The sequence below is a fragment of the Chiroxiphia lanceolata genome, chromosome 14 (genome assembly GCF_009829145.1).
Source record: "Chiroxiphia lanceolata isolate bChiLan1 chromosome 14, bChiLan1.pri, whole genome shotgun sequence".
NCBI lineage: Eukaryota > Metazoa > Chordata > Aves > Passeriformes > Pipridae > Chiroxiphia > Chiroxiphia lanceolata.
Genome location: NC_045650.1, coordinates 4,314,135 through 4,326,974, shown reverse-complemented (window position 1 = coordinate 4,326,974; position 12,840 = coordinate 4,314,135). Strand labels below are relative to the sequence as shown.

The 12,840-nt window shown below is 38.6% G+C and overlaps 1 protein-coding gene across 4 annotated transcripts in view; it reads right to left on the bottom strand.

The window, feature by feature from the left end:
- Positions 1–12,840, bottom strand: part of LOC116793858 (connector enhancer of kinase suppressor of ras 2-like) — a 171,947-nt gene that overhangs the window by 97,890 nt on the left and 61,217 nt on the right. For all 4 annotated transcript variants that reach the window (XR_004359608.1, XM_032702033.1, XM_032702036.1 and 1 more), the window contains one exon: positions 8,937–9,100. Coding sequence is in view for 3 of the 4 variants with exons in the window: in XM_032702033.1 (XP_032557924.1) it covers positions 8,937–9,100 (164 nt within the window). In the remaining variant the exon portion in view is untranslated. The remainder of the gene's footprint in view (positions 1–8,936; positions 9,101–12,840) is intronic.

Sequence of the window (12,840 nt, the reverse complement as noted above, 5' to 3'; positions counted from 1 at the left end):
AGCATGAAAAATGTCTCACTGGGAATTTATGAAGGAAATTGCTCCTTGCAAATTAGAAAAGCAATTTTCTGGTAGGGAAGATGTCATAGTTTTTAACTTACACTGACCCACTCCCTGTGTTTCCTTGGCACAGAGAATCTCCGTGGTATTGCAGGGTAGCAAGATATAACATAATATAAAACACTCATTGCATATTATATGTTATTAATATTATTATTAGTGCAGATTTCAAATCAGGATCCTAAAGAAAAAGTACTCTTTCTTTCTGCAAGGGAAAGAAGATTTTGCAAATGAAACACACAAGCCATAAGTACAATATAATCATTTCCAGTGGAAAACAAAATTTAAATCTTAGGAAAAAAAATTAGATGCTAATTTTAGTTGTTCATAATATTATTTATAGCTAATTATTTGAAATACTGTATAAGTAACAGTGCAATTATTAAAAGCCTAAGAATTACCAACGTACTTCATATGGATCATTGGAGACAATAATTTCTTTGATGTTTAAGATTTTGAACCATGAACAAATCAAAATAATTTCTGTGTATCACTGAGCTTTTGGGTTATTTTAAAGAAATTTAAATCCACTAGCAGTGAAATTTAGATCTACTATTAGAATATTTTTTTTCATGGAAAGGGGAGAAGTTAACCTCTTCCCTACAATAGTGTGTATTATTCTTCCTTTTTGTTCCAAAAATAGAATCCTCTATCCTCTTTAATCTAATGTACCTTCCCCCTCCTATTTAACATGATTACCTAGGACTGAATCAATATCCCATTAGCTGGATCCAGTCAATGGAGTGTCCCTCAGTGTCTGTATCCATCCAGTTCTCAGGGATTCAGTCCTGCCACAACCCAAGCAGGAGTGACTGGAATACCAGGAGCCATGCACAGATATTTATCCATTCAACACAACCTCAGCAAACCTCATCTGCTTTGGGAATGACTCCCATTTGGATGGTTGGCACACCCACATCAGTGTGGGAGTTCAAACAGCTTTGGCAAAGACTTTTAATAAAGCACACCAAGTCAAAACTATCAACCTCAGCTGGCTAATGGATATAAATTATATATTTAATGCAATGACATTCAATTAAGAGTTGTTATGCAGCAACAGACCCAAACCCCACCTGTTTCTGACAGAAAACACAAAGCCCTCTGTGCTGCAAGCCATGGCTTTGGAAAAGCAATGTTTTCCTTTCATACACCCTGGTTGAAGTCTGATTTCTGTGTTTGAAATAGAAGAATCAGAGTGGAAATGTTACCACTGAGCACTGCAGAAATCAGGACTTAAAATTACTCTGTTTAACTCCTGTACAAAAGGATGGTGGTTTAGTGGCATTTTTATGAAACCACAGCAAACTGCAAGATCTGGATTTTTCGGCTTTACTGAACAGAGCACTGGCATTTTAAAATCTCAAAATGAGAACAGGCCAACAATTCCCAGCTCTGTTCACTGTTACAGTGATGTGAAGTCAGTAATAAGAATTGTTATATATAAGAATTAGCATATATATGAGTCACATATATATGACTCATATATCTGTAATAATCTAATAAGCAATAAAATGCAAGACAACAGAACACAGAACTGAAAAGTTGCCAGTACTGAAATGCAACTCTCACCACTGATAATTTTCGCCTTCATGATCAAGAATTCAAACAGGAAGGATAAATTAAATTAAATGACCATTTTCTGAAGGCCCTGTTGAAAGATAAACACATTCTCAGCTCAAAGTACCCCACAAACATCATCCAGAAATGGAAAAAAAAAAAAAGTGTAAAGGACTATTTTATCTCCTAGAGATTGTTTGTGGGAGCAGTGATGAGAATCTCTCACAAGATTTCATTTTGTGGAAAGATTTGGTAACATTAGCATGTGTTTGATTAAAAGTAATGTAGGAATCCAGCAATACATTTTATCATGAGTAGGAGATGAGACAGGATGCAAATATTACAAACATCCTTCTCTCTAACTCCTTTAGTGTAGAAAGCAAAAGATGGAAAAGAGGATGTGAATGCTCTGCTGCACAATGTGTTCATGTGTCACTGGCAGGACATTCCATGCTCTTCACACTGAGATTCCAGGGAAAGCAATAATTCATATACGTTAATTGGATCTGTCAAGTCTAATTGTTCCACAAAGGCCAGGTGAGCATCCTTGGGAGACCACAGGGTATGCCCACATTTCTGCACACAAATCAAGTATCCAAATTTTGGTTAGTCTGAGAGCTCAGACAGAGCAATTTAGGTTAAAATTAAGGTTAGAACACACAAGTTCGCTGTCCTGCTTTCTTTCTCCACTGGTTTTGGCAAACTGGATGACTGTGCAGGGAAGGACTCCTGTGAAAGCCAGAGAAATCAAAGCAAAAGAAGCAACAAAACAGTCACTTAACACTACTCCCTGCAATGTCCCAGCAGCTGGTTCCAGTAGAAACAACCATGGAGTGAAACATGGTGTTGCTTTATAGGTTTTTCTTTTATCTCTGTGCAGGGAAAACGTCCATTCCTTCATCCCCAGGAGTGACTGTGATCAGCCTTGGAGAAACCAGACACCCAGAAGGGCTGAAATTACAAACACAGTCACTGTCTCTCAGCTCTAAACCTCGAGAGAACTGAAATTGTGCCAGAAAGGAATGTTCAGTTCATGTGCCCTAAACCAAGGATACAAAGATACACACAAATTATGATGTATTCTGACACTATCTGGATTAATTTAAACCAGTGTTTTCCCTCTTGCCCTGGTCTACAGTGTCAGACACGTGTGGTTTTTAACATCATGTCATTACCTACCTATTCATTTGCCTAAATTTCTGCAACTGCATTGGCCTAATAGGCAGCAAAGCAATTTAACTGGACAGGTCAAGGTGTGCTGTCCTCCACCAGGGAGGGACAGGAACTCAGAACAGGCAGAGGGGTCCAATGCTCAGTGACTGAAAACCACTGAGTTTACCCAGACACACAACCAGCGTAAAATACAGCACTGGATTATTGTAAAGGGATTCTTTGATACATTTATAAATGGAAATAAGTACATTTATTTCTCAGAAGCATGCAGGAGCTCCTGGAGTAGCCCATTCACCAGCCCAGCCTGCAATGGATTAGGATCCTCATTCTCACTGGTGCTTAAACAGATACGTTTGCAGAAGGAAATTACAGGCTTTGGAACAGGTTTAACACTTTGAATAGAACATGTTTCTCCCCGTTTTCTGAAATGGAATTATTGTGTGACAAGAAGACATCTCTCAGCTACGTCCAAAGACAGGAAAAACAGAACACTCTTTCCTCTTGTTTGCCCATTAACATCTGGTGAGGGAGCACTGGGGGCTTTCAGAGAGGAAGGATTTCACTTGTGTAGGTAGTCAAGACAAACAATATGGAATTACATCCAAACTTCTTTTCCAGCACACCAGATTAACAATACCATGGAATTCTTGCCTCTTCCCAGTAAGACAAAACTATTATGCACAGACATGTGTAAAATATCTGTAAACAGCAGTACTTCAGGCTACTCTGTACAACTACCTTCCTTCCCTGCCCTCATCCTAAGAGATATTTGAAAATGCCAAAATTGTCAGCAGGTTTTAAAAGGAAAAAAACAACAGCCAACCCTTAAAATAAGTTATTTTTCCAAACTGCATGATTTGAAAGAATGAAGCTGCTAATTAGACTAAGCAAAAGATGATCCACACTTTTCTAATATGTGCAATAATTAACTAACTCAATTCAACAGTATTAATTCAATGTTTTGGCACTGCACAATAAATAGCACTGGACTGCCAAAAGCTGAACTTCTTCTCCAATTGAGATTAATAAAGCTCTCTGGATGCATAGATGTTTGTACAGCCAAAAATAATGGATGTGCCAGGTTCCTCATTACACTGAGGAGATGGAATATCTCTCCATCTCTCACTAAGAGGGATGGTATTCCACTCTAAAGAAAGAAGATTTATGTCCATATACTCAAGCATCAATATATATATAAAATGAAGATTTTAGTCTAGTATAATCACCTTTGAATAACCCCTGAAATATGGGTGGAAAATAAGTATTTGACATATTGAATGACTTTCTAAAAATGAAACCTGATTACAAATCAGGTAAAGTAAGAAAAAATACTTCCCAATATACTCCCAGAATTGGTAAATCAAAAAGTGCATTAGCAGAATGAAATATTAAAAGGATCTCAAGAGAGATCATTGTAGGTATGGCCACTAAAAGGTAGTATTAAAGTAAAAAAAACTTGAATAATTTTAATTCAGAAGAAACAACCTCATCAACAGACACAGAGACACCTATGAAAGGCTGGCTGCTTCGTCTCCAGCATGGAATGCTCCAAAATAAATCCCTGCAAGCTGCTTCCCAAATGACCAACAAATCCCCATTGCTGTTGTAATTTTGTTAGAGAGATGCCTAATAAAGAAATATGTCAGAAAAATGATAGGAAAAAGATTTTTTTGGTAGCTATGCCCTATATATTATTTTTTTTAAAAACTGTAAATATGCAAATAAATTCTACTCCTGCCAGTTGTCATAAACATGTTGACCCACAGGTGACTTTGTTGTTCCTTCTGTTGGAAAATCCACCCTGCCTGGATTGTAGCTGTGAAGGATCTGAAGAGAAAGTTTCCAATCTTTATTTCTCCTTGAAATCTCTCCACAATACAGGGCCCAATTGCACTGGTTGAATGCCTGGGAATTAAGAGTACTTTTAATTACTGGAGATACAATCTCCATTGGAGCATTCATTTCATTTCCCATTCATTTTTCTTCCTTTCATTATCAAAGTCTTCCTTCCCACTGGAGTGTTTATGTTTTAATTCGTGCAGACCTTACCAATATACTGACTCCAATACTGTCCTAATTAAATTAAATTTACTTGCACAGGTTTGAACAGCAACCCATGTTGACCTCAAAAATGTTCCTCTTCTCATTTCCAGTATCCTTTACTCTCTAGCAAAAAGTGATTTTCCCCAGGCCCTACTGCTTCTTCAGATTCAGCCTCTGTGCAACAAGTCCTCCAATACATATCTCAATTAATATTTCAACTTTTAAAAAGTTACAGTCCAAATCCAAAGTGGCCCACACTTTTTAGTCCATAGATGTTGTTTAGATCACTTCAAATAAATAATTGCAGTTCCTGACCACACCAACGAGAAAGGACTTTGATGTTCAAGGTAGGATTTTCCCCCCCCAGCCATCATTCCCAATTTTCTTCATAATTAAAACCCAACTCAAAAATGTCTTTCCAAAATAGTCAAAGAACTGAAGCTGAAAGTAAGGCTTACCTCTGACTTTCCCTTTCATAGCACATAAATTCAGCCCTGAGCAATCCCAAGAAAGTGCCTGTACTTACTTTCCCACAGAGAAAATTGCTCTCACCTTTTGCACTTTGATTTTACCCTTTCATAAATGAGATTATTCTAACATTTTAAATTATTGAGTTTTAAGGTAAAATCCATATGCTTCTATATCCCTATACAGCCACTTCTCTTATTATGGGTGTATCAAATACTCTTATTATTCCTTATTTACATTTCTTATATTTCCTTCTTTCCTACTGCAGGTCATCTTCCAGTTTGGAATCTTTCCTGCATAGGATTCTCATGTGCAATGCCTGGTTGAAGAAAGCTCTGAACTCAGTTATATTTCAAAAGAAAAATAATGATCTGTGATTTTACATATTAGTAGTATTTCTCCTGGTTTTATTCCAAAATAACATCGTGGTCGAATCAATTAACAAAGACATAATATTAGTCTCTGTTTCTCATGGGGGTTTTTCTGGAGAAAAGTGGGCATGAAATCATTGCAAGGGAAGATGTGTAATAGTTTGCATTTAATAATTTGCATTTGGAGTCTGGCTAATAGGTGGTTTGGGACAGGGAATAAAAAACACAGGAGGTGCCTCCTTTATTTTTTGTTTTCTCTTGCTCTTAGAAACCGTCCCTGTGGGTCAGCACCTGGATCTGTGTGCTGTACAGGATTTTGCATCCCTGTGACAGAAGAGCAGTCTTGCTCCTTGGTGTGTAATCCCACCAAATCCCCACTCCCAAAAAATCCTGGACTCTCAGGAAAGACAGGTGGAAAACATGGCACAGCAACACACACGGAATTCCTGATCATCACCGAGCCTGAGCCTGCCTGGGAGATTCCTCCAGAGCATTGGAGCTGCTCCTGCTCCAAGCCTTGCACAACCCAGCTCCCTGAGATCCTGCTGACACTGCCTGGGAGAAATAGGTCGTGGAGCCTGGGCACTGCCAGCTGCCAACCAGGAACCGATGGAGAAATCCATGCTTGGAAAAAAACCAAAATAAATGGGTGCTCATCGACGTGGCCCCAACGAGGGGGGACAGGCAGGGCTCAGAGCAGGGCTGGTGGGTGTGGATATGAACAGGAACAGGGCTATCCATGATCCAGAATGGGAGAAAAAACAGTGGATGCTCTGCTAGCAGGGCACTGGGAGTTCTGGGAGCTGAACAGGCAGAGGGACAGAGCAAACTCTGCTCCTGCTGCTACCCGCTCTCCACAGGTGGGATTTTGGACCACGTTGTTGGAGTTGCTGTTTCCCCTCTTTTATTTTATTTTTTTTTTTAGAAGAAGCTTTTAAAAAAAATATTAAAGTATATATATTTATGAATCTACAAACACACTGCATTCTGCCATTCACTGCATTCTGTCCATACACACAGTGCATCAAAGGATTGACTCCTGACTGGCTGGGGCTCTGTTTTAGCTGCTCATAAACTGCATTAATACAACGTGCCTCAGGGAATCAGGGGTAAACTGACAGGCTCCTTAAGACTTTCTGATTCTAATAATTTCTTGTATGTTAATTTCTGTTTAGTGGCATAAACAAAAACCAGACACTGCTATACCCCCTTTAAAAAGTACTTTTAAAATAAGGTATTTCCTCTGGTTTTTTTCAGACTAGCTAATCTAAAAATCTATAACAGTGAGGAGCTCCAGTTCACAATTTTCACTAGTCACCAGCAGTCAGGTATCAGTATAATAATATATTAATGTTTCAAGATTTAGTACAGAATAGGAATAAAATTGTGATATTTTAGAAGTGTATTTCAATTATTAAAGGCAGCATCAGATCTTCTACCATCCAATAATTGCCATCCTTTGAAAGGATTGAAGAGAAATTCTTAATAATGCTTTTTGGTTAGATGGATGGAAATTCTTCTAAATTATTATAGTTTTTAAATAGCTATTATACTTAGTCTGGTGAAACTTTTCCTTGTGATCCTGCAAGAACTGAAGGATGTGCTGTGCATGGCAGCAAGGCAGAAATGTCAGAAGCAAGAGAATAGCCCAAGAGCAGAGCCCCAGGCTCCAGACTCACTCAGCAGAAAGCACACGGAACAGGCAGGGAGAGAAAAATTTAGAAGCAGGGGAAAAAAAGAAAAAGGCATTTTAGAGCAGAGTGAGAAAGGAAGGGTAAGGGTTTAAAGGCAGGAGGCTGAATAAATGATACCAGGAGCTGGAAAATCCCCATCCTGCTTCAAAAGAAAGAGGAAGGTCACAGACAGCACGGTAAGAGCTGCACTATTGACCAGCAGCAAGAGGTACATTTTCTTTGCTTAAGAGAGAAAAAAAAATCCTCATCAAAAAGCCCAGCAAGGGTCCTCCCAAAGGGCACAGAGACTGAAGGGGAGCTTTGTCCAGGGGAAACTTCCTGGCTCTGCTGTTGCTGCCCGCTGTCAGGGCACGGTGGCACCGCTCTTTAGGTGACATAACGTGACACTGGGGGTGTTGTGGCCCTTTTCGTGTGGGGCACAATGTCTCAGAGGGAAAACTCTGGAGCTGGAGCTCCGATGTTTCCAAAGCACAGCTGGTTGCTGGTGGTGCAGCCCAGCCACAGGTACAGCTGCAGCGGGGCCGAGCATCCCCTGCTCTGACAGATGTGTTCTGGAGTTTGTAAGGACACATCTCGAGCTACACTGAGTCTGTTTTGTCACTCAAGAAGAAGACTAATAAGAGGTACTTCAAACTGGGTTGTTGTTTTTTTTTCTCCCTCAGATCAAGTGCATTTTACCCCATTTGTTTTCCGTCTTACTTTTTAAGTGCCAATTTCCCTCTCGGAGGCAATTTATCTTATCAAAATCCCACAGGATAGCTTAGTTATGCAAAAGCAGAACTCCTGATAAAGAACTAAAATACTGGGAGTGTCATATACAATTTACCCACATAATTTTACTGTTGACTTTTACTATATTTTTTCACCCATTCAAGTAGAAGAGAGTTATTTCCTCTTTAGGGTTAATACATTACATTTTATTAGCTGGCGGGAATTAAACAGCAGAGGAAAAAAGATTTCTTTGATATCAAATGCTTTGTTAAGAGGCTAATTGAATTAATAACCTAATAATTAATAATATGAAAAAACAGTGTTCTTCCAAATGCTTGCAGGTTGCTAAAAAAAACCCCAAACCTAACTTTTAATTGACACACATGTCTGTAGTTTGGATAAAGTCAATTTTACCATTCCAGTCTTGTCTTAAAGCTCATTTCAAACAATCTTCCAGTCTAATTAGCATTACCTCCTGGCTCTGTAGTACCATCCTTTTGAAGGCTGGCATGGTTAAAGCACTCAGGTCTGCTTGGTTCAGTACAGTGTGGCAAATGTCCGTGAAATACCAGGGCATATGGCATATAATTACAGGACCATATGGATGCCAGCAGTGATAGTCAACAGCATTTGAATTCAGGAGCAAGAAATTCAGAGGAAAAAGCAATAAAAGACTATAACACACAACCATAAAATCATTAAATTATAGTTCCTCTACAGCTGAGAGAAGCCAGGACATGCCTGTCCTTCAGTGAAGCAAAGCCACTGTAGCTGGAGAGAACATTCTACATTACTTTTATGCAGTTTGGAGATTTATAAACCCAGATGATTAAGGTGAGTGATGCAAGAAATCACTTACCAAAGCACAGAGCAGATCAACTGCTTCCAGGATCAGCTCCTGGTGGCCGATGCGAGTGACTCCCAGCTCCTCCAGCTCCTGGTGAGTGATGTGCAGCAGCTGCTCCCCATTGATCTTCTCCCTTTCAAAATTTTTGATGTATTGTTGGAGGCAATCATCCAGGCCTGTTTGGAAAAGCCAACAATGCATATTCAGAGAGCAGAGAAAAGAAAAAAAAGAATCCCAGTTCCGTAATTCGTGAATAGAGAAATTTCTTGGAAATGCAAGTGTACTACTTCCTTGTTTGGAGCTATTATGGAAAACGTGCAAAAAAGTGGTTACTTAACTTACATAATACAGCACATGCTGCTAAAGAGGAAAGTTTAGATTACTGATGTTATTTACAACATTTTTATACACTTTAGTACTGATTTTACACCTTCATGGTACTTCATAAGGAGACCAGGGAAGGATGAAACAGCACAGAGAGTGACATTATAGAAAAGCTTTTTCTCCTGATGTCACAAAGACCTAAATATAAGTTTATCTTATGATTAGGAACATATTCTTCCTGGTACTGCTCTTCCAGGACTCTTCAAAGTCAGAAAGTATGGCTATCACTGGTTGGGAAGGGTGTTTTTAGGATCAGTTACCACCTGCACTAACTCTGCTACATCCACTGCCAATTCTCCCCCCAAAGTCAAATTTTCCAGTTTTCTGAATCTCAATAACACACAAATCATTTTGTTCCAACACCTTCAATTAATAATCCAACTTTGCCCATACACAAAGAATTGTTCTGTTTCTCCCTGAGACTTGATCAGGGGGAAAAACCAGATTATTCTATTTCTCAGACCGGAGAAGAGGCCGATGAACAACATCAACTAAAACACTTCTCATTCCTCCAAACCTGTTTACCCACCACACATGCTCTGAGCTTCCAGAACAATTAGCTGAGCACAAGGCTCTAGCACTAAAAGCTAAAAGTACTAAAAGCTACATGAGGTTACTCAAGAGTTCCCTCAAGGACTCTGTCAGATCAACCATAGCCTGATATGCACACGGTTTTCTGGAGACCTACAAAATTCACCTTCAATGACTTCACCTACCAAGCAGAGTGAGTAAAACACTTTGATCCTCAGTCATTTGATGCAAGTAAACCCAAGATCCATAAAACTACAGATATCCAGAAAGCACAGAAATAACCAACTTGGGCACTTAAGGAAGACAGAGCTTTGAAATATAATTTCTGCACACAGCAAGTTACCAGTGGGGCTCAATTAGGGAGAAAATGTGCAGCCAAGCTCTAAAAGACCACGATGTATCTAAAGAAAAGGAAAGCAACAGGCACATGAACAGTATTGTTCTCATTAGTCTGTTTAAAATTCTCACAAATGCAATAAAAACAGAAATAAAGCAAAAGTTGATGTTGTCTTCATTTCCTGGACTGTTAATCTGAAGAAGCAGATAATTCTGTCATGTGCTTTAGTGTCCCTTTAAAGAGAATTTTGTAATTGTTTTAACATTTTTTGAGCCACAAAGGTCCTTTTACTTAACCAGATGGTACAGTTTGGCAACGATGAACAGAATTATATTCCTCTAAATTAGCAAAGGAATGCTAAATGAGTTAAACAAGACAGTGTAGGAATTTCACCAAAGACAGATTAGAAAATTGCATTACTATCTATTATTCCATTTCTAAACATACCTTCTTAGATAATATGAAGTGATTAAGTTCAATCTATTAAAACTGGTTAATTTAATTGCCATAGAAAGCATTAACACATTACTGACAGGGAAGACCTTGGCCTGAGTGAATGCTGGGATCAGTGCCCAGAGATGAATTTCTAAATGTTATATGAGAAGTTATCAGAATAACCAAACCATCTTGTGGATATTCAAGTCAGAAAATGTGAAATATATGAAATTTAAAACTATCCTGTAGGCAAAAATAGTTGATATTGGCCACGTTCTGCAGAATATCAGAGAAAGAGAGATCTGACACCTTGTATTTGGCATGTTGGGTGTCACCACTGTGAGTCTCAATTAACACAACATAATTCAGTTGAGACACAAGAATTGAATAAAACACAACAGTGTGTGTTTGTCTTCTGTTCATAAATACAAGGGGATATATTTCAGTTTCATTTAATTAACTTCTCTTTCAGCACGATCCAATTATTTACTCTGTAAAGTGATAGTCCTAAGTTATGGTATAGGTAGAGCTCATTTATCATTTACCAAGTCATGTTCACAGCTTTATAGGCACTTATACCCCATGCAAAATTAGACCAGTGTTAAAAATATCATATTTCATGTTGTAATTCATAAGCAGGAGGTAGTTTGGGCATTTTTTTGGGGTGTGTGTGTTTTTTAAAGCTCAACTCAGCAGTCTGTTTGCAACTAATACCTAAACCTTTTCTCTGCTCTGGAATGGTTTGCAAGTAGAACACTATTTCTCTGCATCTGCTCATTATTTCAAATAATCTCATGAATAGTTTTACGTAAGTGTATTTCAGTTTGGATTGGTTGAAGGCTGTTCACTGAAAATTCTGCAATTAATATTTCACATTTAAATTCCAAGCCATTACACATTTCTCTTCCCTGCCTGCCCAAGAACAATTCTTAGAGCAAAAATTCCGAGCTCTACATATTCCAAATTTGCTTTTAGTGAATATTTCCCTAAAACTCAGAAGAAATCACTGAGACTTCTACTAGATAATAAATTATATTGAAGCAAAGCAAAGCAAATTAATTAAAAAAATTAGGATCAGTGGCCACAAATAAACATTTGTATATTAAGAGAGATTTAGAAAAACCCAAATGAACGTGGCATGCTATAAAAACTGCACAGTGAGAAGTATTAAACCTGCCCTTGTGCCAGAGAGGATGTCTGACAGCAGAGCAAAATACGAAATTTGTATTATTGGTCCTGCTCTCTAATAGCTCCCCAGGGCACCTTTAGAAGGCTTTACTTACTGGTGCAAACAGTGAGGCAGCTGACACCAGGATCCAGGGATGTGTCATTAAAGGGCCAGGCTGGCTCAGGGCCTGACAGCATCCAATAAACATCCACAAAGAGAGACATTTGTCCATCTGGGTTTTTTTTCTGTCTCTCTGGGAGCCAGGTACTGCAGTGTGAGAGGTTACCCAGCAAAACTTCAGCCTCCAGGAGCTTTGCTCTTCATTGTCATGGCTCTAATTGTTTTTAGCAGGAAAATATCGAGGATGCAATTAGGAGGGTACAGGATGAGATCGTGTTGACTCGCCAAACCCAAATGAAATATTTATTTCCTCAAGCCACTCAGGCCTCATTAGTGCTCTTTATGCAATTCCTGACATAATTTCTGTTTACAGATAAGTCCTAAAGTAGTTAAGATTCACAACTACAAAGAAGTAAAGGGCACTAGCTCTGCTTAGATGTAGGTAAATAAAATTAAACCTCTATTCCCAAGTTACACAGTATCAGTGTCACAAACTTGCAGTTCTGTTACTGCACATTGTTTACTTGGGTACAGTTTATAAGTAAACTATATATCCTTCAGAACGCAACAAATTGATTCAAGTAGAAGTATTTAAACATATATATTTTTTATTTTGAAAGCCAAGGCTTAACACCCACAATGAGAAAACTACGGTTGGTGGTGGAAGAATTTTTATTTTTCCAACCCAACTTGGCTAAAGGACTTAACTCACATTAACAGGGAATCAGTGAGGGTTGAAGACATTTCCTAATCTTTCAGTATTATTTAACAGAGCACAATCCAACAAAAGAGTTCTCCATTCAGTGCTGACTGAATCAGCTGGGAAGCAGCACTGGCTGAACATAAACCCACATGCTCAGCAAATGGTCTTGTAGAAAGAAATTGGGTAAAACACCCCATAAACCACATTCACCTGAAAACCCTGATGGTTGGGCTTGATG